Genomic DNA, 26556 nt, shown 5'->3' with positions numbered 1-26556 from the left:
TGCTGTAAATTTCCTTAAACGATTACTTTTATTTGTCATCGCCTCCTGAAAATTTTCCATGTGTTTACCAATTATGGTTAACAATTTTTCATTTTGCATTAGAATTTTGATGGTATTTATTTTCATTTATAAGTAAGAAATTTTAAATTTGATCCACATGGGCAACTCATTTTGCTATAAAATACCATATGATATTAAGAAAAATCATGAGTTAACCAAACACAATCAGATATTATTTTGACTGACAGAAAATATTTTTAGCCATTTCATAACACCTCATTTACCGACATCTAAAATGAGATGCATTGCATAAAAAATCATATTTTTAGTATGGTGGTCGATTACCGTCAGAATATGTACACTACTATACTATACTTCTCTTTAATATCCAATAAGGAATTCCATTTACTAGAGAGTAGAATAAGTCCCTGCTTATCGAAGGGTGACATGCTTGATGGTGCTAATTTCTTTGTTATCATGGCCAAGTGAGGGTGCGTGTAAAAAGTATTTTTTTTATGAAAATTGAACTTAAAAATTCTTAATTACAAATAAAAAAAATACTATTAAACTGTTATATTATATGACAATTAAAATTTAATTGCAATGTCCCACCACCCCTGTCTGGGACACTGGTTGAAAGAATTTCATTGATGGATTTGGATCCTCTCTTGAGCTTAGGGGGCTGAGCCTCCTGAGCAAAGAACACAGGTCGTTGAATTTTGATTTAACGGCTACACCAACAGCCCGTGTTCTTTAGTCAGGAGGCTCAGTTCCCTGAGCTCAGAAGAGGATCCAAATCCTTCTTCGTAATATTTTGCCATAAAGCAAACGACATGTCATTTCCTTTTTAAGATTAAAATTAAAAAATAAAAACGTGCACACGACGGAATTAGGGGTGGGCACGGTGCGGTTCGGTGCGGTTCCACCCCTAAATTGGAACCGGAACCGAAATATATTAACGGTTCGATTCGGTGCGGTTCCACTTAAATTTATGACTAGAACATTACGGTTCGGTCTACACCGGTTCCAATTCGGTTCTTGCCGGTTTACGGTTCCTAATAATAAATTATTTGAACACCAAATCATTATGCATTCAAATACATCTTCTAAAACTGATTACATAAAGTTGCATACAACACATCTTTTTTAATGCAAATGTCTTTGGTAGTGGCACCAAGTCAACAAAAAGAGACAACTAAAATACATATACACTAGTCAATCAGTCAACAAACAAAAAAATGATGAAACAAATTGCAAGTTTTCAGACTTCAGAGAGCAAGCAAGAAGCAGCAGCTCCTATACACAATTTTTCAACCTATTTTCAACCTATTATACCATGACATGTGTGTGTATATATAATTTATTTATTTATTATTAATAAAACGGTTCGGTTCGGTCGGCCGGTTCTTGGTCATTCGAAACCGGAACCGGAACCGGTTTGAACAATTCGGTTCGGTTTTTTACTCAAAGTTGACTTTTCCGGTCAACACGGTTTTTTTCGGTTTTTTTTCTTACGGTTCGATGCGGTTTTGCGGTTTGGCGGTTTTTATGCCCACCCCTAGACGGAATGTTGTTATTGTGATCAAACAAGGACGCCAAAGTCTTTCCGTATATCTCAAGAACTCCGCTGTCGTTTTTACTATTTTCGTCTTCTCTTTTTCGTTGATCGCAAAACCCTAAAATATTAAATCCCCAATCGAACCAGCTTTCTTTCTCAGTTTTGTTCAATTAACCGCTCGAATTGATCAACAGGTACGTCTACTGTCGGTTTATCTGTTTTTTCTAATTAATTTAATTCAATTCAATTACCCTAGAACAAACAGAAGCAAAATTCCCAATTCCCGAATTCGAATTCGTGTTATTTTTGCAGAAAAAGATAATTAATTTACGATTTTTATTTATTTTTCAGCTGCATATTTGTTTCGTGTTCGTTTCCCTTAATTAATTCCGAATTTTTACCTTGCTTTGCTTGGTGTAGACTTCAAAGTTTATTCTTTTTCCGGGATTTATTTGTGTCTGATTTTTGTGACATTTTCTGGTTTCGATTCGAACCGAAAGCTTGAAACTCGTGTAGGGATTTGAGGAATTGTATGGAGAGATTTGAGGGGACAGTTCCGCGTTCGTCCCTTCCGAAGATAGACAAACACCAACCCCAATTCCATTATGATGACGAGTATGATGGGTCTGATTGGCCCGAGCCAGAACACTGCGGGAAAGTCAGTTACCCAGCAGTAGCATCCAAGCACGAGCAGCACGACTATTCGTACCAGTTTCCCCTGGAATCCGAAGATTTTGTTGATGGCAGTGGGTATGATTCAAGCGAAGAGCCTTGTGATTTACCTCAGAATAATATGCAACCTGAGGTTAATTTGAAGAATGTGCTGACTGGGGTATTTGCCATTCTGACTGGCTGGAACAAAGCGCCTGGTCTTCCATCAGACAAGCAGCTACCCAATTCGAATGTTTCGTTTTTGGGCTCAGAAAAGAATGGTGATACCTACGTGCATTCGTCGGTTTACATACCCAGTGCCCCACCCCTTCTTGAGCCAACAGCCTTTAATTACAATGCGTACAAAGATGTTTTGGAAGCTGAGCCCCCTGAGTGGCTTCCTGATAGTTCGACTACAGTTTGCATGCAGTGCACTTTGACTTTCACTGCACTTACTCGTGGGAGGCATCATTGTCGGTTCTGTGGAGGCATTTTCTGCAGAACATGTAGTAAAGGAAGGTGCTTGTTGCCTGTCAAATTTAGGGAGAGGAATCCTCAGAGGGTCTGTGATGCCTGCTATGATAGGCTAGATCCTTTACAGAGTGTTCTAATTAACAGCATTAGCAATGCTGCGCAAGCGGCAAAGCACGATGTCATGGATTGGACTTGTACAAGAGGATGGTTAAATCTTCCAGTTGGGTTTTCCATGGAACAAGAGATATACAAAGCATCCAACACATTGAGAAGTTATTCCCAGGTGCAATTCCGAACTTTAGCTATGTGTCGTTAAGTTAGTTTTTCCTACGCTTCTCGATTTTTAGTTTCCTGCAAACTCGTCTTTCATTTCATCTGCATGGAAACTAGCATAGAATGGCTTCTAAAGAGTTCTCATTTTCCAAACTAAGTTGATTTCTGACATATTATCTTATATTTTACAGGTTGCTAGGTTGAATCCTGAGAGGTCCATACCTGCAGCAGTTCTCGGAGGAGCCAAAGGTCTGGCAATCTTAACGGTTGCGAAAGCTGGTGCGCTTCTCTCTTACAAACTTGGTACTGGTTTGGTAATTGCTCGAAGGTCAGATGGATCATGGTCTGCTCCGTCATCCATATTTTCTGTTGGCTTAGGATGGGGTGCACAGGTAAATTTGCAAAATCTTCATTGCTTAAGTTTGAAGAAAGGCATTATTGAGGAGTAAGAACTCATATCCATTATTTACCACATATATTCATATGCATTTGTCTACAGCACTTTGAAATTGATTTTTGGTCTCTCTGCTTCAGCAAGTTGAGAAATTCTAAATGTTGGCAGAATTTTCTACTGAGTTCTATCTCAGGCGGTAATCTTTGCATTCCCACTGTTTCTTTTTCCAGATTGGGGGTGAGCTCATGGACTTCATAATCGTGCTTCATGATTTAAAAGCTGTGAAAACATTTTGTAGTCGCATGCATTTTTCTCTTGGTGCTGGGTGTAGTGCTGCAGCAGGACCTATTGGTAGAGTGCTGGAAGCAGACATGCGTGCTGGAGACAGAGGTTCTGGAGTGTGCTATACATACAGTTGTAGCAAAGGTATGATAACATGTTTAGATTCGTAAATGTTTCTAGTTAATAACTAGGGTCATCCGCTTTATATCATGGCACGTGAGTCTTTTCATTGTTACGAGTAGAAAAGCTTAGTATTGGTTTGTCTTTTTATTTTCAAACTCTTAATACGTAGCAGCCATTGTTTATTTAACGCATTGAGGGTTCCATTAATTGGGGTAGTATGGAAGCTTGGGAAAAAATCAAACTCCTGATGGTGTGCCGTTGCAATGTTTTGACAGGTGCATTTGTTGGAGTATCATTGGAAGGGAACATTGTGGCCACTAGGATGGATACCAATCTACAGTTTTATGGTGACCCTTACTTGACGACTTCTGATATACTACTCGGACCTGTGGACAGACCAAAAGCTGCTGAGCCCCTGTATACGGCCCTGAAAAACCTCTACTCCTGTCTACAGTGCTAGTTCCGGCTGCATCTCTGAAGTCTGCGTGTTTAAGCTTTCTGTTCAGAACGCGATCGATGTGGCACCTTTGGTTTGAAACTGTACATTAAAGTTAATAGAATGAAGATTCATGCCAGACAGTTAAATTTATTTATTTCTTTTTTTACCCCAATTGTGAAATCACTTGGAACTCCTCTTGTATATAAGCAACCCATAAATGTATATATATCAAATTATTTGACAATGCAGCGCTGCACCGTATTACTCGCTGCCTTTGTGCCAGCGTTGGCATCGGTAAGTCTGTAAAGAGTAAAAGTGAAAGGGATGTGCTATCCACATACCTCATATTACTCCTCACACACCCCTTGTTAATTTGTGTCTGTTGATCTTCTTTAATTCATCCGATCCGACGGCCGAAAATTAAGAGAGTGTGTGAGAAGTAAAATGGGGTGTGTGGATATCACATCCCAAAGTGAAAATGTCTTGAAAAATGCTGTGCGTTTGGGGAAGAACCAAAGCTTATTACTTGGCGTCGTTTCTTTAACCATGAATGAAGATGCTTTATGCTTTGCTGTCTCTAAAAGATGAGAATTTTGCACAACCAAAATTCCCAAGTAGTTGGGGGCTGCTTGAGTTTGCTTCTGAAAGAGTTAAAAACGTTTTCTTTGACAATCAAATGCGCCTATAGCTGTCTTTGGTTTAAAAACTTGAAAGATCTAACGATTCATAGAAATCAGAGGCGCTTTTTGAAGGACTTGACAAATACTATTTTTCTTTCTCTTTCCTTTTTTTTTTTCCAAAAATTCCAACGTATTTAAAATAAAAACAGGTCGACTGAAGCAATTTTTTATTTTTATGTTAATTTTTTGTCATTGATTTTCTTCAATTCATTCGATTCTATGACCGGAAATTAAGATAGGTATGTGAGAAGTAAAAATGGGTCGATAGCACTACTCTTGACAAAAATGTCGCCAGTGCACTGGTGGAGCTGCTTTCAAAGCACATCATTCACCGTGACATAAAAAGTGCAAACATTTTGATTGATTTGGATATCAAGCAAAGAGCGGATGGAACACCTGTTGTGAAGCTCTGTGATTTTGATACAGCGGTCCTCCTTCCAGCTTACTTGCATACGTGCTGCATCGCCCCCATAGGAATACCTCCTGCTCATGTTTCTGTTAGGACACCTCGCGGGATTGCCCCTGAGGTTTTGCGAGCAGTGCATGACACAATATGTATGGATTGGAAGTTGATCAACTTCTGACGAGGGGAAAACGACCATAGTTAACAGATGACTCTGAGGTGCTTCGGTCGTTGAATGAGCCAGTAAAGACTCAAGCTGGTGTGGCGCTTGAGGGAACAGAGGCTGACTTTAGACTCAATGAGATTTCTTGTTGACTTGTTCTACCAATGTACTGAGGTGAATCTGCAGAATCGTCCTACGGCTGACAACCTCTATGAAGTCAGAACTGATATTGGAGCACAGCAAAAATCTTATGACATCCGGAACTTAGAAATCCTAGGTTAAAAATTAGGTAATAAATTCTTATTTGTTTTGAGCCTTAATTGTGCAATATCAATTGGGATCAATATTAGTCGATCTACTCCAATTCTGATTTTAAAAGAGTTAAAAAATTGAAGTATATAACTAGGATTCTAAATCTAATGATAAACTCAAGATTCAATAGGATAAAACTTAACATTAAATGAGATTAAATCCTTAAATGACATGACACTTCAAATCATTTGCATAACTAGTATAAAAAATGTGATATGAATATCATTATTCTTCATTTAAAATTCACATTAGGTCTCTATAGAAGACCATTAAACTTCATTTGTTCAAAATCTTAATTTTTTGAAATACAATCGATAATGAGAGTGTTTAAACCCAAAACATAGTACATTGAAGAGAAAAACCCTAACTACCAGGACAATCTACAATTTATTACTTCAAAATCCCAATTGAAAGATCAGGAGTTCACAAAAACCTGGAAAAATATCTAGCTGATCAAAGATTTTTGGTTCACAAGTTCACAAGTCTAATATATAATCATGCCCCCATGAGCTAAATATGGTAAATTTTACATAAATCCAAAATGAGCAGGGTTCATTAGGAAAAACCCTAAACCCTAAAGCTCCTCCATAATATCCGAAAGTAAATAATTTCTTTCGAAGAAACGTAGGTCAAGTCTTTTCAAAATCCATATACTCGTTGACAAAGGAAGCTAAACAAATGAGATCAGAGTCTACATGAAGAGCCGCCCTATCTTCCCCAGAATGAACTCTTCAATGTAAAATCACCGATGCTGTCTGCTGTTGATGTTGCACAATCCACGTTTGGTAAGGAGATGGAATCTACAACTGAAAAGGAGAAGCTTTCATAGTCTGTTTCTGTTTTGTAAACTTTGTAACTCCTAGTCCTAGATAAATTAGTATGATGTAGAACAGAAGGCAGAGGTGACTGAAGAGCAGTTCGAAAGATGCAAAACTGGCGGCAAGACTAGCGGAGTGCAGGACTGATCGTCGCTGTCAGAATATGGCTTATAATACGCAAAACTGTCAGCAAGACTCACTAGCTTCTGTTGTGACACAAGGCAATTTTGGCCAAAACCTTCGTTGACTATCCCAAAACTGTGTTTTAAGTTTTGGGGATACCTTTGGAATTTTGTTAATTATCTGTTTTCCTATTTGAACGTTAAGTCCTATTATGGTTTGGATTTGTATTTGAACTTATAAGTACACCTTCTTGGTGTTAGGGTTTTGTTATCTTATTCTTATTACCAATCAAACTTGGGTTTAATTTACCTCTCTTTCTCCCGAGAGAATTCTAGGTTTACCAGTATTTTCTAGCCAAGGAATAACATCCGAGCTTCTATGTTGTATCCCAATGCGTCAAGTATTATATCTGTAATCTCTATATATATTAACGTGAAGCCTCAACTCAAAACATAGAGTTGAGTTTACACAATTTTCAATTATACATCTTTCATCCAGTTCTCTAAATATATAGAGAGAAAAGAAGACGGGCAACAAAATAAGCAACGGAAACGAAAGGGGCACCAGCAACAAATTCGGTAAGCACCTTTCCAAAGTGGTGAAAAATGTATGCGACTTCTGTCTTCAGTCAATTCAACTCGAAAACTCATTCAACATCAAGGGGTGCCCTCATTCTTACTGTCAACAGTGCATTGTTAAATTCATAGTGTCCAACCTCCAATTAAATGTCACTTCAATTACCTGCCCTGTACCGGGCTGTGCCGGTGTCTTAGACCCAGAGCACTGCCGCCAAATCCTCCCATCTGACGTCTTTTTTTCATGGGGCAATGCCTTATCTGAGTCTGTACCTTCCCCTGAGAGCGATATTGACTCAACCTTCATATGTGATTTCTGTGTTGAGCCAGTTAACCTGAAAGACTCATTTAACATAAGGGGTTGCACCCATTTTTACTGTTAAGGCTGCATTGTCAAATTCATAGTTTCCAAGCTCCAAGACAATGTCACTCGCATTATGTGCCCTGTACCAGGCTGCACCGGCACGTTAGACCTAGAGTACTGTCGTGCAATTCTCCCGAAAGACGTTTTTGATCGGTGGGGAAAGGCCTTATGTGAATCTGTTGTTATGGAACTTATGGGGCCTCGGAAGAAGTACTTATACTTGTTGGTATTTGACAGTTTACTAACTCAATACCAAAATATGTGGGTGATAAGTTTACAAACTCTATCACACCTCTTTCACTTTGCACTCTCAAATAAAATTGGACAAAGAAAGAAATAGAGAAAGGAGGGAAGCAACAAGCTTTGATAAAACACTTGGACTTTGATATATGAAAAGAGAGTTTACAAACTCTATAGCTTACAAGCTTAAAATGAGAATGAGAAATGGGATTTTGATGGGATGATTTACAATGCTTGAGAACTTGGGTATTTATAGCAAACCAAATGATTAAACTAAGATTATTTATTACCACACAAAACACATTAATTGCACCTAATAATTTTTATTCAACCATACCTAACATTGCCAAACTTTCAATGCCTAACTTTGACATTGATTTTCAACAATGGCTAGTAGCACCCTTTTTTTGATTTGAATTTTCAACACACCTCCTCAAATCAAAACGCCTTCATTCCTAGCATTTCACGCAGTAGCCGGAATGTTTCAATTGGCAATGGCTTTGTGAAGATGTCTGCCACTTGTTCCTTGGTGTGACAGTAGACAAGTTCAATTGTCTTTTGCTTCACATGGTCCCTTAGAAAATGGAACCTGGTATCAATGTGCTTGCTCCTTCCATGTTGAACAGGATTCTTTGCAAGTTTGATTGCAGACACGTTATCTACGTGAATCACAGTCGATTCCACTTGTGGATGACACACTGACTTCAACAGATTTCTTAACCAAATTGCCTCACACACGGTTGAGGCTACAGCAACATACTCGGCTTCACATGATGACAAAGCAACAATTGATTGCTTCTTTGAAGTCCATGAGAAAGCTGTTGATCCTAGAAAAAACACATAGCCAGTTGTGCTTTTCCTTTCATCTTGGTCACCTCCCCAATCACTATCTGAATAACCAAATAATTTTGCATCTTCACCAAAATTATAAAATAGACCATAGTTTAGAGTACCTCTTATGTACCTCAAAATTCTCTTGGCGGCCAGCCAATGAGACTCCCTTGGTGTTTCCATGTATCGACTCACGAGTCCAACACCATAAACTATATCAGGTCTTGTGATTGTAAGGTACCTTAGGCTTCCAACGAGGCTTTTGTACACTGTTGAGTTTACAAACTCACCCTCTCCTCCTTTGGACAGCTTCAATCCAGTTGCGACTGGGGTATTGACAGTGTTGCACTTGTCCATATTGAACTTCTTCAATATGTCTCTCATGTACCTTTGTTGAGAGATGTAGATACCATCACTTTCTTGCTTCACTTCTATGCCAAGAAAGTATGACATTAATCCATTGTCAGTCATCTCGAATTCACTGAACATGGATTGCTTGAACTCATGGAACATTGCCTCATTGTTTCCTGTAAACAATAAATCATCTACATAGAGACAAATAATTAAGAACTCCCCTTTTTCACCATTCTTCATGTAAACTGAATGCTCGTATGGACATTTCTGAAATCCATTTTGGTGAAGGTAGTTGTCGATCCTTGAGTTCCAAGCTCGTGGTGCTTGCTTGAGGCCGTACAAAGCCTTCTTCAAACGATACACCTTATCTTCTTCTCCTTGTACTTGGAAGCCTTCCGGTTGTTCCACGTACACTTCTTCCTCAAGTACTCCATTAAGGAAGGCTGACTTGACATCTAGTTGATAAATTTTCCATTTATGATGTGCGGCAAGAGAGATTAGCAATCTTACCGTGTCAAGTCTCACAACTGGAGCATAGACTTCATCATAGTCCACTCCATACTTCTGTTTGTAGCCCTTTGCTACAAGCCTTGATTTGTATCGATCCACACTCCCATCTGCAGTGCGTTTGATCTTGTAAACCCACTTGACACCAATAGCCTTCTGATTTGGTGGGAGCTTTGTCAGCTCCCAAGTGTCATTCTTCTCGATGGCATGGATCTCTTCTTCCATGGCTTTCTTCCAACAATCTTCTTCCACAGCTTCATTGAATGAGAAAGGCTCGTGGTCTGCATACAAGCAAAAAAGGTTGGTTTCTTCTTCTTCTTCTTGTCCATAAATCTCTGTGAGACTCCTTAACCTCACTGGAGTTGAGGAGCTGCTTTCCTCACTAGATGTAGGACCACTCCTTGCAATTCTGTGCACTGGAGTTGTTGTGATTGTTTGAGCAGGCTGTTGCTCAATCGGTGGTACAACTTCTGGTTCTTCAAAATCAGTGGAGACGATCTTCTCTTTACTGACTTCTTTGTTGTTCCACGTCCATGTCTCTTCCTCACTGAAGATGACATCTCTACTAACCACTAGTTTGCCAGTTAGTGGGTTGTAGAGCTTGTATGCCTTGGACTCTTCACTATAGCCCACAAACACACACTTCTCACCTCTATCATCAAGTTTCCTCCTCTTGGCTTCTGGAACTTGAGCATATGCAACACACCCAAAAATTCTTAGGTGTGTAACATTCGGCTTGTATCCACTCCAAGCCTCTTGTGGTGTCATCCTCTTGACACTCTTTGTTGGACATCGATTCAACAAATAAATCGAACAAGCTACAGCTTCTGCCCATAACTCTTTTGGCAAATTCTTCTCCTTAAGCATGGACCTTGTCATGTCAAGGATGGTTCGATTCTTTCTTTCGGCTATCCCATTTTGCTGTGGGGTATAGGCAGCAGTAAGTTGATGCCTAATTCCTTGCTCCTTGCAGTATGCTTGGAAAGCATTGGAGGTGTACTCTCCACCTCTATCTGATCTCACAGCCACAAGCTTGTGGTTACTTTCTGCCTCTGTGAGTGCCTTGAACTCCTTGAAAATTTTTAGGGCAGCTGACTTCTCCTTGAGAAAATAGACCCAAGTCTTTCTACTGAAATCATCAATGAAGGTAATAAAATACCTATTACCTCCATAAGACATGGGATCCAATGGACCACATATATCTGTGTGCACCAACTGCAGTGGTGCCTTTGCTCTCCATGTATCACCAACAGGGAACGATAGTCGTGCTTGCTTGCCAAGCACACAACCTTCACATACTTGGCGTGTGGCTTCAATCTGGGGTAGACCACGAACCATTCCTCCACTTGACAGCAACTTTAGGCCATTGAAATTAAGATGGCCAAATCGAAGATGCCATTTCCATGACTCATCTTCCATTACACCGATGTTGCAGCTTCCAATCTTTGTGTTCAAATTCAACGGAAACATCCGGTTCTTTGACATTCGAACACGTGCAATAAGCTTTCTCCTTGCATTCCTGAGAGTGAGAAGCATGTTCTCCATATGTATAATGTACCCTTTCTGGAGCAGTTGACCAATGCTCAGAATGTTGCTCTTCATACCTGGTATGTAGTAGGTATCGGAGATGTATTCTTCTCTTCCATCCTTCTGGATGATCTTGATCTTCCCTTTGCCTTCAACTGGCAACTTTGAGGAGTCACCAAGACTTACAGATCCATAGGCCCCTTCTTTGAGTTCGGCAAAAAACTCCTTCTTTCCACACATGTGATTACTTGCACCAGAGTCCAAATACCAAACATCTTGTTGGCTACTGGAATCATGGTGTGCTAGTAAGACTGTAAGTTCTTCATCAGTATTTCCACTTGATTCTGCCATGTTGACATGCTCACCATTTTTATGTGAACATTCATTGGCATAATGTCCATATTGCTTACAGTTGTGACACTGGATATGCGCCTTTCCTCGAGTAGATCTCCACTCCTGAGACTGACCTTGATTTTGTGCATAGCCTCGACCTCTTCCTCGGGCTCGTCCTCGGCTACGGTTGGATGAGCTCCCACGACGTGAGTTCCACTGCCCACGACCTTTATTTGGTTTGTCAATATTCAACTTTGACTCCAAAGCTTGCTCTAGCGTTGTGGGGCTTGCATTCTTCTGAATGCGTTGCTCGTGAACTAGGAGGGATCCTAGTAGCTCTTCTGCGCTCATCACCTCCAAATCCTTGGATTCCTCAATGGCAGTCACCACATGCTCAAACTTAGATGTGAGTGACCGGAGTATCTTCTCCACAACTCGTACTTCATCGAGTCTCTCGCCATTTCTCCTCATCTGATTTACTATCACAATGAGCCTTGAGTGATAGTCGGAGATGCTCTCCCTTTCATTCATATGAGCAGTTTCAAAATCTGCTCGAAGTGATTGTAACCTCACTTTCTTGACTCGATCTACTCCTTTGTAGATTGTACTGAGTGTATCCCATACTTGCTTGCTCGTTGTTGCTTCTGCAACCTTCTCGAACGTTGAATCTTCCAAACCCTGGTATAGAAGATACAGCGCCTTTTGGTCCTTCTTTCGTAAGTCCTTGAGAGTGTTCCTTTGATCCGCAGTATATACGGCTTCTTGCTCGGCAGTGGGTACAACATACCCACTACTGACAACTTCCCATAGCTCCTGTGATCCAAACAATGCTTTGAATTGGATGCACCATCTTTCATAATTTTCTTTCTTCAATGTGGGAACTTGGAGTTGCACTAAGTTGGACGCCATAACTGCTGCACCTGCCAGAATGGTATTCTGGCTCTGATACCAATTGTTGGTATTTGACAGTTTACTAACTCAATACCAAAATATGTGGGTGATAAGTTTACAAACTCTATCACACCTCTTTCACTTTGCACTCTCAAATAAAATTGGACAAAGAAAGAAATAGAGAAAGGAGGGAAGCAACAAGCTTTGATAAAACACTTGGACTTTGATATATGAAAAGAGAGTTTACAAACTCTATAGCTTACAAGCTTAAAATGAGAATGAGAAATGGGATTTTGATGGGATGATTTACAATGCTTGAGAACTTGGGTATTTATAGCAAACCAAATGATTAAACTAAGATTATTTATTACCACACAAAACACATTAATTGCACCTAATAATTTTTATTCAACCATACCTAACATTGCCAAACTTTCAATGCCTAACTTTGACATTGATTTTCAACAATGGCTAGTAGCACCCTTTTTTTGATTTGAATTTTCAACAATACTGTCCCTTCGATGCGTGCTTGGCGCTGTTGATTCATGAGGATCCGGAGGGTACCACTCGGTCTGTGTGTCCTCATTGCGAAAGAGAATTTTGCGCCAAGTGTAAGGTTCCTTGGCATACCGAATTTGATTGTGCCAATTTTCAGAAACTGGGAAAGAAGGGTGAAGACAAGATGCTGGAAAAGCTTGCCAAGAAGAAGAGGTGGAGGAGGTGTCCAAATTGCAAGTACTATGTTGAAAGAAAATCTGGGTGCAGCCACATGAAATGCAGGTCAGTTTTGTACTTCTCTGCAGCTTCTTTCTTCTTCTTCTCCTTTTTTTTTTTTTTTGTTTTTTTTTGTTTTTTTTTGTTCTTTTTTTTTTTTCAGATTGATTAATTTTCTAAGGGGCTGTTTTGATGTATAACCATTTTTTTTTTTTCCAATTATCAAACGGCCCCGTTAGTGTAAAATGCTGTTGTATCAAAAAAAAGAAAGTTTGATTGATGCAGACATAGGTATAAATAAGTTGCTTAGATTAATGTGTGCTTCCTCCTGTTGACTTTAATTAGATTACAATGCTCGAATAAATAAAATTTAATTAGCTGATGGATTTCCAATTCTAGATTAAGATACTATATTACCCCTCCTACAACTTAGATGGACTTCATATTTTGGTATAGATTTTTGTTTCATCGTCATTCATTATTTTTTTTTTCTGATGGATTTCTTGTAGGTGTCAATATGGTTTCTGTTACAAATGTGGAGGAGAAAGATCGAATTATTTTTACTGTCCGACCCCAAATTGCATCCGCCAACCTAGGAATTAAATCTGCTGATGATGACTGAGCTCGAAAAATAGTGAAACGATTGATGTACGTAGTTGCTGGTCATGTTTTTTGTGATAAGTTCTGGTAATTTTTTTTTTTTTTTTTTTTTTTTTTGTAATTTCCTAGATTGATGAATGCAATTACTAAAATAGCTCTCGTTACGTTTCCAATATGCAAGAACCCTAGATGTTCAGGATATCATTATTGCTTTGAGTTTTTTTTGTTTTTTTGTTTTTTGGAATAGATTGAATGGCTAATGGATGTGACGGTATATTAAAATGGTTTAGCACAATAACATGGAATGAAATTTTGTTGGAAGAGATTTTAATACTGAACAAAGAAAAGTTATATTAACTTTACTCCTCACAAAAGCAATCAACTTCTCCTTTCCTTGGACATCCATTATTATGAATTTATGTGCCCTGAACAAGGCTGCACCGGCGTGCTAGACCCCGACTAATGTCATCCAATCCTCACAGACGACGTCTGATGGGTTAGGCAATGCCTTGTGTGAATCTGCACTCAAGGTTGCAAGTGATACCGGTTGAACTTTCGCACGTGACTTCTGTGTCGAGGCAATTGATTTAAAAGACTCGTTTATCATAAGGCTTTTTTTATTAGCATCCCATATAAGGGGTGTGATATCCACATACCCTTTTTTACTTCTCACACACCCTTCTACTTTTCGGCCATTAAATCGGATGAATTAAAGAAAATTAACGGACAGAAATTAACGAAGAGTGTGTGAGAAGTATATAATGTTCAATACACCCCACATTTAATTTAATACTAGATAACTTATTTAACCTACTATGCAATGACAATTTCAACCTTTAAAAAAAAAAAAATTATAAATACACCCCAAATCATTTTAACTTATATATCTCAAGATTATTTATCTTCTTCAACTCTTAGACAAAGATGAATGTTCTTGATGACCCTTAGATGAAGGCACTAGTTTTTATTGATAAAGCTTTCTCTTTCGTATTAAGCAAAGAAAACTGTTGTGAAGTGGTGATATCAATGCATCTCCACGAACAGGGAAGGAAATCATAACCTGTTACAAAACATAAACAACACCCATCAATGCAACATATCATTTTAGGTTCATCTATAGAAATAGAAACTGCACTAAAATATCTTAGCTTACCTGAATAATGTTAGTGGGAGAGTCATCCACAATCACTTGAGATGGAGGTATCATCTCCTTACTTTCCTCAGGGTTGTTCTCCAAAGATAAGATGGAGAGCCAAGTCCAAGACCACTATATATTGCTACATTCTTCTGAGCCGTGTTATCAGGGTTCATTTTGATTCGAACCTTCAATGTCGTTTGATCAGTTGGATTGCCCTGTCTGTTTGAAGTTTTATTTTTCAAGGAACACCTTGTTGGCGTTAGCCCTATTAGATTAGGAATATAATTATATTTTCTTAGTTTGGCTAGAACTCTTTTGATATTACTTTTGTCACAAGTTGTATCTTATATATATTGCCTCCTAGAAGGAGGAGAATAAATATCAGTTTTAAATCCTTAAAACTATAGTTTTAACTTCTCAACTACTTTAGTAGAAGGCAAACATGAATTCCGTTTAACTGAAATGTTTCGAAGGACTACCCTTGAATTATGTGACAAATGAGCACTGTTAGCTAAGCCATCTTGTACACTACCAACAAAATTCTGCTCCGTTGGTCTCTTGTGAGCTGTTTATTAAAGCAATGCAGATATAAAAACATACTGAAAGTTTTATACTTTTTTTGTTTTCTATTCCTGAGTTTTTTGTTTTTGTTGCTGAATGAAAATGCATAAACAAAAACTGCAGTGATTGTTTGGCACCCAAGAGCTAGACATCCCTTCTGGCTCTCTCCATATGTCTCTCTACACACACTTCATGATCTTAAAACAGGAAGGATACTTCCTTGATCATTTTTCAATTCAATGTTCTTAATTTCTTTATTTAAAATAAATAGAAGAAGGATTCTTCCATGATCTTTCACTTGCACTTAAGATGTGAAGAGTGCGAAGTATATGTAGAAAATGTGGGGTGAAGAAAATATAAAATGTATGTTGAGATCGTGGTGTGTGAGGTTTTATAGGGAAGTATGTGATGTGTATTAATATAAATTTTAATTGAAAAGCAAATATGAAGTATTAAATATGTGAGATGTATTCAATAATATGTGAAATGTATTCAACATTATATGAGGGTTTAATATAACAAGCCTTATCATAAAGGGTTGCTATCATTTTTACGGTCAAGACTGCATTGTTAAATTCATAGTCGTTCAAGCTCCAAGACAACGCACTTGCATTACGTGCCCGGTACGAGCTAGGCTGCACCAGCGTGTTAAACCGTGATCATTGCTATCGTAGACGTCCTATCCTCCCGACAGACGTCTTTGGTAGGTGGGGCAAGGCCTTATTGAATCTGGGGTGGTAGGGCCTGATCAGAAGTACAACAATAGTATACGGACACGGACGACATTTTTAGAAAGTAATATAATATATTTTCTAAGAATTGATTGAGTTACTAATAAAAAAACCCCTGACGTCTTTGGTAGGTGGGGCAAGGCCTTATTGAATCTGGCGTGGTAGGGCCTGATCAGAAGTACTTGTACTTGAGGAGGTGTAAGGTTCCTTGGCATACCGAATTCAATTGTACTGAAGAGAGATAAAACTCAAAATCGCCATTTGGTGCTTGGCATACCGAATTCAATTGTACTGAAGGAGAAATTTTTCCATGTGCCGGGAACACCATGACACATGGTGTTCCCTCACACATTAGGATTTGACATCTTGAATATTCTTCAATTTTATATTTCAATAAATATATAAAACTAAATCCTAATGTGTGAGGGAACACCATGTGTCATGGTGTTCCCGGCACATGGAAAAATTTCTCGTACTGAAGAGAGATAAAACTCAAAATCGCCATTTGGTGCTAGAATCCAGTCTTGCCTAGGCTAGAATGCCTCCATTAAATCTGCAGGATCGTTCTACGGCTGACAACCTCTATGAAGTATGAACTGATACTGGAGCACAGCAAAAATCTCATGAAAGGATCCGAAGAGGATCATTTTCACTAAATTCACCTAATCATCCAATTCAGACTTTTAAAATTTGATCAAACGGTTAAAGTTATTATAAGTTTTAAATGGGTCCCTGTTTGTTGCCGTTTGATCAAATTTCAAGAGTCCGGATTGATTGATTTGGTGAATTTGGTAGAAGAGATCCGCAGAAGATCCCTTTCCAAAATCTCACGACATCCGGAACTTAGAAATCCTAGGTTAAAAATTAGGTAATAAAATTCTTATTTGTTATGAGCCTTAATTGTGCAATATCAATTGGGATCAATATTAGTTGATTTCAAATCTCCCTCTGTGGTTTAGATGTATGTATACGGCCCTATTCAAAACTATCGATGTGGTGCGTCTATGTAAGAACCGAAATCTGCTAAGATTTGGGACAGGGTTGGGTTTGCTTCTGAAGTAGCTAAAGACGTTTAATAACAACCAAAATCTCTTATGACTACATGAGTAAAAAATCTTAGTTCTTCAAGAAGCACTTGAATTTCTAATAATTTTTTAACTTATTTATAATAAAAGAACTTCTAGCACAAACCCTTACGAACAAAAGTACTTTCCAAATAAGCAATCTCAAATATACTCTTAGCGAAATAGGATTGTATTACAAGGAACTATTGTCCATGGAAGTATTCTTTGGTATTCCCGCTGAAACCCATCAGTCGTTCGGCTCTCACAACAGAGTGAGACTCGTATTCGGGTCTCGTTTGGTTTGTGAGGGTATGGATAGTCCACAGACAGACTAAGGAGTTTTTCTGTCTTGGTATTTGTTTTCATTGTAAAGCCTTGAGTTACCACTGAATGAGATTTTCTTAGGTGCTCCAGAGTAACCGTTATTTTGTGTGTTTAAACTGTTAGATCTTTATTAAAAAGAAATACAAAAACCTAAATCTAACGATTAAAACACCGAAATATCAATACTTCAGAACACCCAAGAATTTGTCACCGGATTCCTCGTCTGTCTAAGCCACACTAACGTTGGGTTGTAAGGGCATTTAGACATTTCCCGACCTTTGACTGGTCTCCTATGTATGGTTATTTATATCTCCAATAGGTTAACCTTATTATCCTCAATCTTTCTATATTTTACCTTTTTTTTTTAACCCTTCGTCTTATTGATGAAGGAAAAACCTATTCTTTACCACTTACGGACTCTCCTTTTGTGTATATATAAGATCAAGTTGATGATCCAGAATTCAGCCCTAGAAGATACATCACATCGGTCAGTCTTAATAATTAAACCTCACTATCTGTAATTATCCTCTTATTATTTGTTCAGTTGACACACTGCTATCTTAGATTCTTAACCACTGGAGAGAGAGAGAGAGAGAGAGAGAGAGAGAGAGAGAGAGGGAGATGGGCAACAAACTTTGCACAGGAGAAAAGTTTGGTAGCAAAATTTACACAGGAAAAAAACTGGGAGGCAAAGTTTTCACAGGAAAATACATAAAGGGTAAGCACATGTCCTCCGTGAAAAATAAGAAACTTGAACATGCTGTTGATATTAATGATGACCCATCTTTTGTATGTGACTTGTGTGAGGCGAAAATTCATCTCGGATATTGCGCCCATTTTTACTGTCAAGAGTGTGTTGTTCAATATGTAGTGTCCAATCTCCAAAACAATGTCACATCCACTATTATGTGCCCCGTACAAGGCTGCGCCGGCGTGCTAGACCCCAACTACTGCCGTCCAATTCTCCCAGATGACGTCTTTGATGGGTGGGGCAATGCTTTGTGTGAATCTGCACTCGTGGATGAGAGTGATGATATCGATTCAACTTTTGTATGTGACTTCTGTGTTGAGCGAGTTGATCTAAAAGACTCGTTTAAAATTAAGGGTTGCTCCCATTTTTACTGTCAAGACTGCATTGTCAAATTCGTAGCATCCAAGCTTGATGACAATGTTTCTTCCATTATATGCTCTGCACAAGGCTGCACCGGCTCATTAGACCTTGATTACTGTTGTCCTATCTTCCCAACCGATGTCTTCGATAGGTGGGGCAAGGCAATATGTGAATCTGTGGTTATTGGGCCTCAGAAGAATCACTTATACTGTCCCTTTGCCACGTGCTCCGCGCTGTTGATTCACGGGGGGCCAGAGGATACCAATCAGGCTCGTTGTCCTCATTGCAAGAGAGAGTTTTGTGCGAAGTGTAAGGTTCCTTGGCATACCGAATTCAATTGCGCCATGTTTCAGAAACTGAGAGATAAGGGTGAAGACAAGATGCTGAAAGAGCTTGCCAAGAATAAGAACTGGAGGAGGTGCCCACGTTGCAATTACTATGTTGAAAGAATAGATGGGTGCAGCTACATGAAATGCCGGTTAATTTCATATAATTCCCCATCAGTTTCGGAATTAAATAACTTGAGTTAACTGTTATCCTTCAACTTATATAAATTTCATCTTTTGGTTCATATTTCTTTGCCCTAGTGTTCGTTGATCATCAAATTTGGTTACTATTATTGTTGCAGGTGCGGATTTGCTTTCTGTTACAGTTGTGGAATTCAAGCTGTCGAACATACCCGTTATTGTCAAAGCTGTAAGAAATAATCCTAATTATTTTCTCAAGGGACGATCTTGCTGCAGTACTACAGAAGGTTGATGCAGGTGGTTGGATGCCCGAAATTAGATCATTGTTCAGTTTGTTTACTCTAATAAGATGTGTATTATCTATTGAATTCAATATTACGTACTTTTGAAATCATAAACCTGCACGACGGGGGCCTAGCGAAGTTGGTAGGGCAGTGTCCTCTGCACTAAAGTTCAAATGTTCCTCTCTCTAGTTTAGATTAGACCAAAAAATGGCCCGAATATTACCTTTTCAATTTTGTCTTGGTCTGTATTATCATCTCTACTATCATATTTTTAATCAAAAGGGTTTATTCTGCTCTATAAAGAAAAATAAGAAATGATGGATGATGAAAAGGATAGAGGAAGAGTGGTGGGAAGGATGTCAAAAATGCTTTTATGGGTGCATTGTCTGTCCTCCCACATAGCACGAGCAGTACATTTACTTGCCACAGCCCACAAGACAGACGCCGTTAGTGAGCCCTTCATCCAACTTATGATCATTTGGTCTCGCTGCATCCACATAGTGTAGGCTGTGTCGACAGCAGTGGTGCCAACAAGGTGTTTGGGAGGATAGACAACGGAATCAGATCAGGGCTTCTCAGTATTGGCAGGATTTGAGCCAACCACAGGGGGTTCGATGAAGCTGGGATTCATTTGAGGACTTTTTTTTTGTGGGGAGGGGGAGGGGGGGGGGGGGGGGGGTGGTGGGTGGTTGTGGTTTGCGGGTGGAGTTGGCTGGTTGGCAAGAAGCTACGTTGTTATTATAGGCCATGGGAAAAAGAATTGCAGGATCTTGTCGTAGGTTTGAAACCCTATTTACAAGCTAGTAGGTAGAATCACGCACCCAACAAACTTGAGAGTTTGAATGTAAATGTGAAGCCTCAGCTCAAAACAGAGTTGAGTTTACACAATTTTCAATTATCTTTCATCCAGTTCTCTAAATATATAGAGAGAGGAGAAGATGGGCAACGAAATTTGTACCGGAAACAAAAGGAGCAGCAGCAACAGTAAGCAACTTTCCAAAGTGGTAAAAAATGCATGCTTCTTCTGTCTTCAGTCAGTTCATCTTAAAAACTCATTCAACTTCAAGGGGTGCACTCACTCTTACTATCAACAGTGCATTTTTAAATTCATAGTGTCCAACCTCCAATTAAAAGTCACTTCCGTCACGTGCCCTGTACCGGGCTGCACCGGTGTCGTAGACCCAGAGCACTGCCGTCAATTCATCCCGTACGTCCTTGATTTGTGGGGCAATGCCTTATGCGAGTCTGTACTTTCCCCTGAGAGCGATATTGATTCAACCTTCATATGTGATTTCTGTGTTGAGCCAGTTAACCTGAAAGACTCATTTAACAGACGCGGTTGCACTGAGTTTTACTGTCGAGACTGCATTGTTAAATTCAGTCTCCAACCTCCAAGACAATGTCACTCGCATTATCTGCCCGTACCAGAATGCACCGGCACTTTAGACCCAGAGTACTGCCGTGAAATTCTCCCAAAAGACATTTTTGATCGGTGGGGATAGGCCTTATGTGAATCTGTGGTCATGGCCCTTATGGCACCTCGAAAGACATACTTGTACTGTCCCTTCAATGTGTGCTCGGAACTGGTGATTCATGAGTATCCGGAGGGTACCACTCGGTCTGTGTGTCCTCATTGCAAAAGAAAGTTTTGCGCCAAGTGACCTTTCCTTGGCATACCGAATTTGGTTGTGCCAATTTTTAGGAACTGGGAAAGAAGGGTGAAGACAAGATGCTAGAAGAGCTTGCCAAGAAGAAGAGGTGGAGGAGGTGTCCAAATTGCAATTACTATGTTGAAAGAATATCTGGGTGCAGCTACATCAAATGCAGGTCAGTTAATTTGCACTTCTCTGCTTCTTCTATTATTTTTTGCAGATTGGTTAATTTTCTAAGGGGCTGTTTTAATAGACAACCATTTTTTTTTTCAATTATCAAACGGCCCCAATAGTGTAAAACCAAAAAAGAAAGTTTGATTGATGCAGACCTAAGCATAGCTAAGTTGCCTTGATATGCTCCCCTTCCGTAGATTTAGATTAAAATAGAATATTGCTTGAAAATTGATTAGCTGATGGATTTCTATTTGGATTTGCTCTAGATTAAGATACTATTACCCTCCTACAACTTAAATGGACTTTACATTTAGGTATAGATTTTTTTCTGATTGATTTCTTGTTGAGGTTTTGTAGGTGTCGATATAGTTTCTGTTACAAAAGTGGAGTGCAAAGTTCCGGTTACTGTACTTGTTTCAACCAACGTAGGATGACTGAGCTCGAAAAATAATGAAACGATTGATGTACGTAGTCATGTCTTTTTGTGATGGGATCTGGTCAAATTCTTTTGTAATTTCCTAGATTGATAATGCAAATGCTTAAAAAGCTCCCATTGCGTTTTGATTTTTGTTGCATTGTTTTTTGTTTGGAATATATTGAATGGCTGGCTGATGGATGTGACGGAATAGTAAAAAGGTTAGCACAATAACATGGGAACAGGATCTCCTCTAAATCCTTTAAAACTGAGTTTACTAATCAATGAATTCAGGTTGTTGAAATTTGATCAAACAATTACAAACAGGGGATTTCCTAAAAGTTATAATTGTAACCGTTGGATCAAATTTCTACGGTCCGGATTCATTGATTAATGGACTCAATTTTGGTTAATCTAGAGGGGATCCAGTTCCAATAACATGGAATGTAATTTTGTTGGAAGAGATTCTAAAAATTATATTAAACATGGGAGGATTAAGCGACAATCATGTAATTATTTTGAATTACAATAGTATTTGTAAAATTGTTTTGGTTGACTTTTTTATTCGTACCTAAACTAAAAGCATCCTCTAGATTAAGATACTATGACATGGTTTAGTACGCCGTATAAAACACCGGATAATACTAATATGGAATCCGATGTTTAATGCCTATACGTATTAAATAGTCACCGAATTAACATTCCGGGCCCATCCATTTTATCCGGTTCATGTTTGCTTAATTATACTCTCTCAGAACACGGTATTATTTAGTTGGGTAAGGTAGAAAACACGCTTTGCTTTCTCTTTCTCACTTGCATCGCTCGCCCTCTCAATTTGGTTGGGTTTTTGGCAAGAATTGTAAGGATCCTGAGTTAGATATATTGAAAATTAGTACCCAGTTGAAGAAATGGATTGGGCAATTTTTCCCAACTTCTTGAGCTTTTTGGTGAATTGGGGTATTTATTATTTCCGTGTTAATCTGCTAAATGGGTTTAATTTTGGTTGGTGTGGGTTATAACCTTCTGAATTTCTCTCTTTTTTCTTTTGAGCTTTTTGGTGAATTTGGTTATTATCTCGGTTGAAACTCTTTAGTATGAGTACGACCTGCAGGGAGATGAATTCATTTGAAGTGGGCTTATTGATTTCTACTCTTCTTTGGGTTTATCAGATTATGTCTGGAGAAGAAAAACTAATAAAAAAAATGTTTGAAAACTTTGAGTATTAACGATAAAGACAAGATAAATGGTAAAGTAAATAGTATCAGGATTAACTTTTTAGTGTAAAAAATGTGGTTTTTCGTTCAAGTGAACAGTACCATGAGCTTTTCGTTAAAATCCCCCTAATTTAACTACTCCTAGGCATCCATGATTGCAGGTTATATCCAAAATGGGGAAATTGAAAGTGCATTTGATTTATTTTATAGAATCTTGGCATTTGTGATTACGCATGATGAATTCAATAATATGAGCATGCTGGGTGCCGTGTATAAAGAATACGGTCGATTGAAATAGTCAATACAGTCCGAGTTGTCTCGATTTAGTCAATATTATCCGAATGACTATTTATCATATTCAATTAAAATAGTCAATACAGTCCGAGTTGTCTCGATTTAGTCAATATTATCCGAATGACTATTTATCATATTCAATTAAAATAGTCAATACAGTCCGAGTTGCCAAACGAGTCATATCTATTTGATGCACCTCTAGATTAAGATACTATATATTATCCTCATACAATTTATTTGGACTTTACATTTTGGTATAGATTTTTGGTTCATCGTCAAAGTTGATTATTTTCTTTTCCGATGGATTTCTTGTTTGAGTTCGTGTAGGTGTCAATTACACTTGTGGAGGGCAAAGAGGTTTCTTCATTTGTCAAAACTGTGCCCACCGGCGTACGATAGTTAAATCTTTTTTTCTGCTGATGATGATCGATTTTGAAATTATGAAAGGGCCTGTTTATTAGTTGCTGGCCATGCTTTTTGTGAAAGGATTTGGTCATTGTTTTTGTAATTTCTTAAATTGTTGAAAAACAAAAAAAACAATTGCGTTTCCAAAATTCAAGAAACCCTGAGATTTGTGGAATATTATTGTTACTCTGATTTTTGTTGGAAGAGGTTGAATATTAACAATTGTGTGAATTATTCAAAAGCACATATCTTTGTGGAGATTGGGGCACATCAACGGCAAGAAGGGGAAACTTAAGAGTGTATTTGAGGTTTTGAGGAATTTTAATGGACTTATAAATTCATATATTTAATAGAGTTTAATTGATTTCTAGGGATTTTATGTAAAAAATTTAGTGAATTCCCTCAAATTTCAGGGAGAGATATAAGATTTAAGAATGCTTAAAATACACTACGAAATCTCTCAAATTCCATCGATTCCCCAACTTTTTAAAATTCTTTAAAAAATCAATTCATAAGTGAGTACACTTATTAAAGCACATTTAAAATCCTGATTAAATACACTTTGACTTTTAGATAATCACTTAAACTTCTGATTGAATAACCCTAAATTTGTAAAAAAAAAAAAAAAAAATTAAAATCTCTCAAATTCTAATTGAAAACACCCCCCTTACATTGTAATTAGTTTGCCAAAAACCGCAACTACTATATATATGAAAACCCTTAGATATAAGCAAGCAGTGGTATAATGGTCATTCAAAATTGCCGAAAGGAAAATTTTGTGGAAGATAGTAAAAGGTTACCACTTACAATTGTGAACTATTCAACAACCTTTAAATACATTCACATGTTTTAGTCTATGCCAAACTATGAGTCATACACCTTAAGCTGTAGGTTCCACCAATGAAGAGATTTGAGTGGTTTTATTAATTATGATTAAACCCTTTGAAGAAATTGGAATCAGATCAAAATTCGGTTGTCTTCAGAATCCTTACTGACCAAGGAAGCTACAAGAGGTCCAAACTTATTTAACCCTATATTGAAACACTAAAATTTACAAGAGTGAGCCGCCCTATCTTCCCCGGAATGAAGGCTTCTCCAGTGCTGTAGGTAGAGAGAACAGAAGAGAGATGGGCAATAAAGTTTCCAGCGGAAACAAAAGGGGCAGCAGCAGCAGCAAGAAATTGAGCAAGCACATTTCCGTCAGAACCAAACAGACAGGAGGATTACATACGAAGGAAATAAATTTGGGTTTCGCTCAGATCTTGGAGAAGAACCAACATGTTTATACTGATCCAACATTTGTATGTGACTTCTGTCTTCAGTTGATTCATCTGGAAAACTCATTCAACATCAAGGGTTGCACCCATTTTTACTGTCAAGAGTGCACTGTTAAATACGTAGAATCTAATCTCCGAATAAATGTCACATCCATTGTGTGCCCTGTACCGGACTGCCAGGGTGTCTTAGACCCAGATCACTGCCGTCAAATCCTTCCATCCGACGTCATTGTTTCGTGGGGCAATGCTTTATATGAGTCTGTACTTGCCCCTGAAAGCGATATTGATTCAACCTTCATATGTGATTTCTGTGTTGAGCCAGTTAACCTGAAAGACTCATTTAACATAAAGGGTTGCACCCATTTTTACTGTCAAGGCTGCATTGTTAAATTCATAGCATCCAAGCTGCAAGACAATGTCACTTGCATTACGTGCCCTGTACCGGACTGCAGCGGCGCGTTAGACATCGAGTACTGCCGTCCAATTATCCCGGAAGACGTCTTTGATTGGTGGGGAAAGGCCTTATGTGAATCTGTCGTTATGGACCCTCGGAGGAAGTACTTATACTGTCCATACAACTCGTGCTCGGCACTGTTGATTAATGAGGAACCAGAGGATACCAGTCAGTCTGTGTGTCCTCATTGCAATAGAGAATTTTGCGCCATGTGTAAGGTTCCTTGGCATACCGAATTTGACTGTGCCATGTTTCAGAAGTTGAAAGAGAAGGGCGAAGACAAGATGTTGGAAGTGCTTGCGAAGAATAAGAACTGGAGGAGGTGTCCAAATTGCAATTATTACGTTGAAAGAAATGAGGGGTGTAGCTACATTTTATGCAGGTCAGTTGAAATTGTCTACTGCCTCTAGATTTTCTGTAGATTGGTTCAATTTTTCTAAGCTTGGAATCAAAATCCTTAATTTGAGTTAACTGTTATTCTGATATTTTCGTTTCTTCTAGATTTTCTGCAGTTTAGTTAATTAATTTCGAGAATAATATATGACTATATTTCACTGTGGAACTTTATCATGTGGTCTTACGTTTTATTATAAACCCTATGTAAGTGGTGGATCCTCGTAGATTAAATAAATTTAGTGTAGATTATCCTATTATTTATAATCAGTTTGAGACATTCCGTCCAATTAATTAGATGAACATTATCTTTTTGGTGTTTAGTTTTATTCTTTTTCACCAAAGTTGACATTATCTTTTTGGTGTTTTGTTTTATTCTTTCCCATAAAAGTTGATAACTATTGTTACAGGTGTCGACATGCTTTCTGTCACAATTGTGGAGTAGAAGCCTCCGTAACTTCTCATACCCGTCTTTGTCCAAGCTGTAATGAATAATGCGTTTTTGCTCATCTTGCTGTAATACTACAGGTTAAATGCAGGATGCGGCATTACATAATAAGGAGGAACTCACCTATTCGCTGTCACTTTGCTTGTTAATTCCTTCATGATACTAGAATTATCATCATTAATGGTTCAGTTTGTTTACATGTTTGTAATATTTAATGGGATTAATATCACTTTTGGATGTTTTTTCATATATGTAGAATTTGGATCTTCCTTGTCTTTTCTATCATAGTTAATAATCCAAAGAGTATATTTTACAAGTAGTGCTATCTATACACCCTATTTTATCGTTCACACATCTTTTTTAATTTTTAGTCGTCGAATTGAATGAATTGAAGAAAATCAAATGATAGAAATTAAAAAAGGTATGTGAAAAGGTAAAAAAAGGTGTGTGAACCACCCTATTTTACTCTATCATTCAAGACTAGTGGTTGATTTATTTCTTATTCTGCCATTCCTAGATTC

The 26556-nt window shown here is 38.2% G+C and overlaps 3 protein-coding genes and 2 pseudogenes across 4 annotated transcripts; all 5 read left to right on the top strand.

Annotated features, from left to right (window-relative positions):
- Nucleotides 1–1575: 1575 nt before the first annotated feature.
- On the top strand, nt 1576–4438 carry LOC137747676 (uncharacterized). The gene is made up of 5 exons (XM_088687893.1): nt 1576–1752; nt 2059–2966; nt 3148–3348; nt 3581–3776; nt 4031–4438. The coding sequence occupies exons 2-5, from the start codon at nt 2091–2093 to the stop codon at nt 4213–4215; spliced, it is 1458 nt and encodes a 485-aa protein (XP_088544019.1). The 5' UTR covers nt 1576–1752; nt 2059–2090; the 3' UTR covers nt 4216–4438.
- A 721-nt stretch (nt 4439–5159) lies between these two features.
- On the top strand, nt 5160–13845 carry LOC137747740 (E3 ubiquitin-protein ligase RSL1-like; annotated as a pseudogene). The gene is made up of 5 exons (XR_015952899.1): nt 5160–5168; nt 5252–5401; nt 7208–7848; nt 12823–13095; nt 13539–13845. The product of XR_015952899.1 is annotated as an E3 ubiquitin-protein ligase RSL1-like (transcript).
- Nucleotides 13846–18068: 4223 nt separating this feature from the next.
- On the top strand, nt 18069–19655 carry LOC148698768 (E3 ubiquitin-protein ligase RSL1-like). Its single transcript, XM_088677743.1, has 2 exons — nt 18069–19036; nt 19187–19655. The coding sequence occupies exons 1-2, from the start codon at nt 18069–18071 to the stop codon at nt 19263–19265; spliced, it is 1047 nt and encodes a 348-aa protein (XP_088533869.1). The 3' UTR covers nt 19266–19655.
- Nucleotides 19656–20247: 592 nt separating this feature from the next.
- On the top strand, nt 20248–21586 carry LOC148698767 (E3 ubiquitin-protein ligase RSL1-like; annotated as a pseudogene).
- Nucleotides 21587–24590: 3004 nt separating this feature from the next.
- On the top strand, nt 24591–26082 carry LOC137747743 (E3 ubiquitin-protein ligase RSL1-like). The gene is made up of 2 exons (XM_068487898.2): nt 24591–25576; nt 25998–26082. The coding sequence occupies exons 1-2, from the start codon at nt 24591–24593 to the stop codon at nt 26080–26082; spliced, it is 1071 nt and encodes a 356-aa protein (XP_068343999.2).
- Nucleotides 26083–26556: the final 474 nt, after the last annotated feature.

This window comes from Pyrus communis, chromosome 2 (genome assembly GCF_041283825.1).
Source record: "Pyrus communis isolate YQ-2024b chromosome 2, ASM4128382v1, whole genome shotgun sequence".
Taxonomy (NCBI): Eukaryota; Viridiplantae; Streptophyta; class Magnoliopsida; order Rosales; family Rosaceae; genus Pyrus; species Pyrus communis.
Note: the sequence above shows the minus strand (reverse complement) of the source record. Positions and strands in the feature narration are given on the sequence as shown.

Coding starts and splice junctions, on each gene's coding strand:
- LOC148698768 (XM_088677743.1), top strand. CDS start 18,069: ATGGGCAACAAACTTTGCACAGGAGAAAAGTTTGGTAGCAAAATTTAC. Junction 19,037..19,186: donor TGCAGCTACATGAAATGCCG/GTTAATTTCATA, acceptor TTATTGTTGCAG/GTGCGGATTTGCTTTCTGTT.
- LOC137747676 (XM_088687893.1), top strand. CDS start 2,091: ATGGAGAGATTTGAGGGGACAGTTCCGCGTTCGTCCCTTCCGAAGATA. Junction 3,349..3,580: donor GCTTAGGATGGGGTGCACAG/GTAAATTTGCAA, acceptor TTCTTTTTCCAG/ATTGGGGGTGAGCTCATGGA. Junction 3,777..4,030: donor TACATACAGTTGTAGCAAAG/GTATGATAACAT, acceptor ATGTTTTGACAG/GTGCATTTGTTGGAGTATCA.
- LOC137747743 (XM_068487898.2), top strand. CDS start 24,591: ATGGGCAATAAAGTTTCCAGCGGAAACAAAAGGGGCAGCAGCAGCAGC. Junction 25,577..25,997: donor TGTAGCTACATTTTATGCAG/GTCAGTTGAAAT, acceptor CTATTGTTACAG/GTGTCGACATGCTTTCTGTC.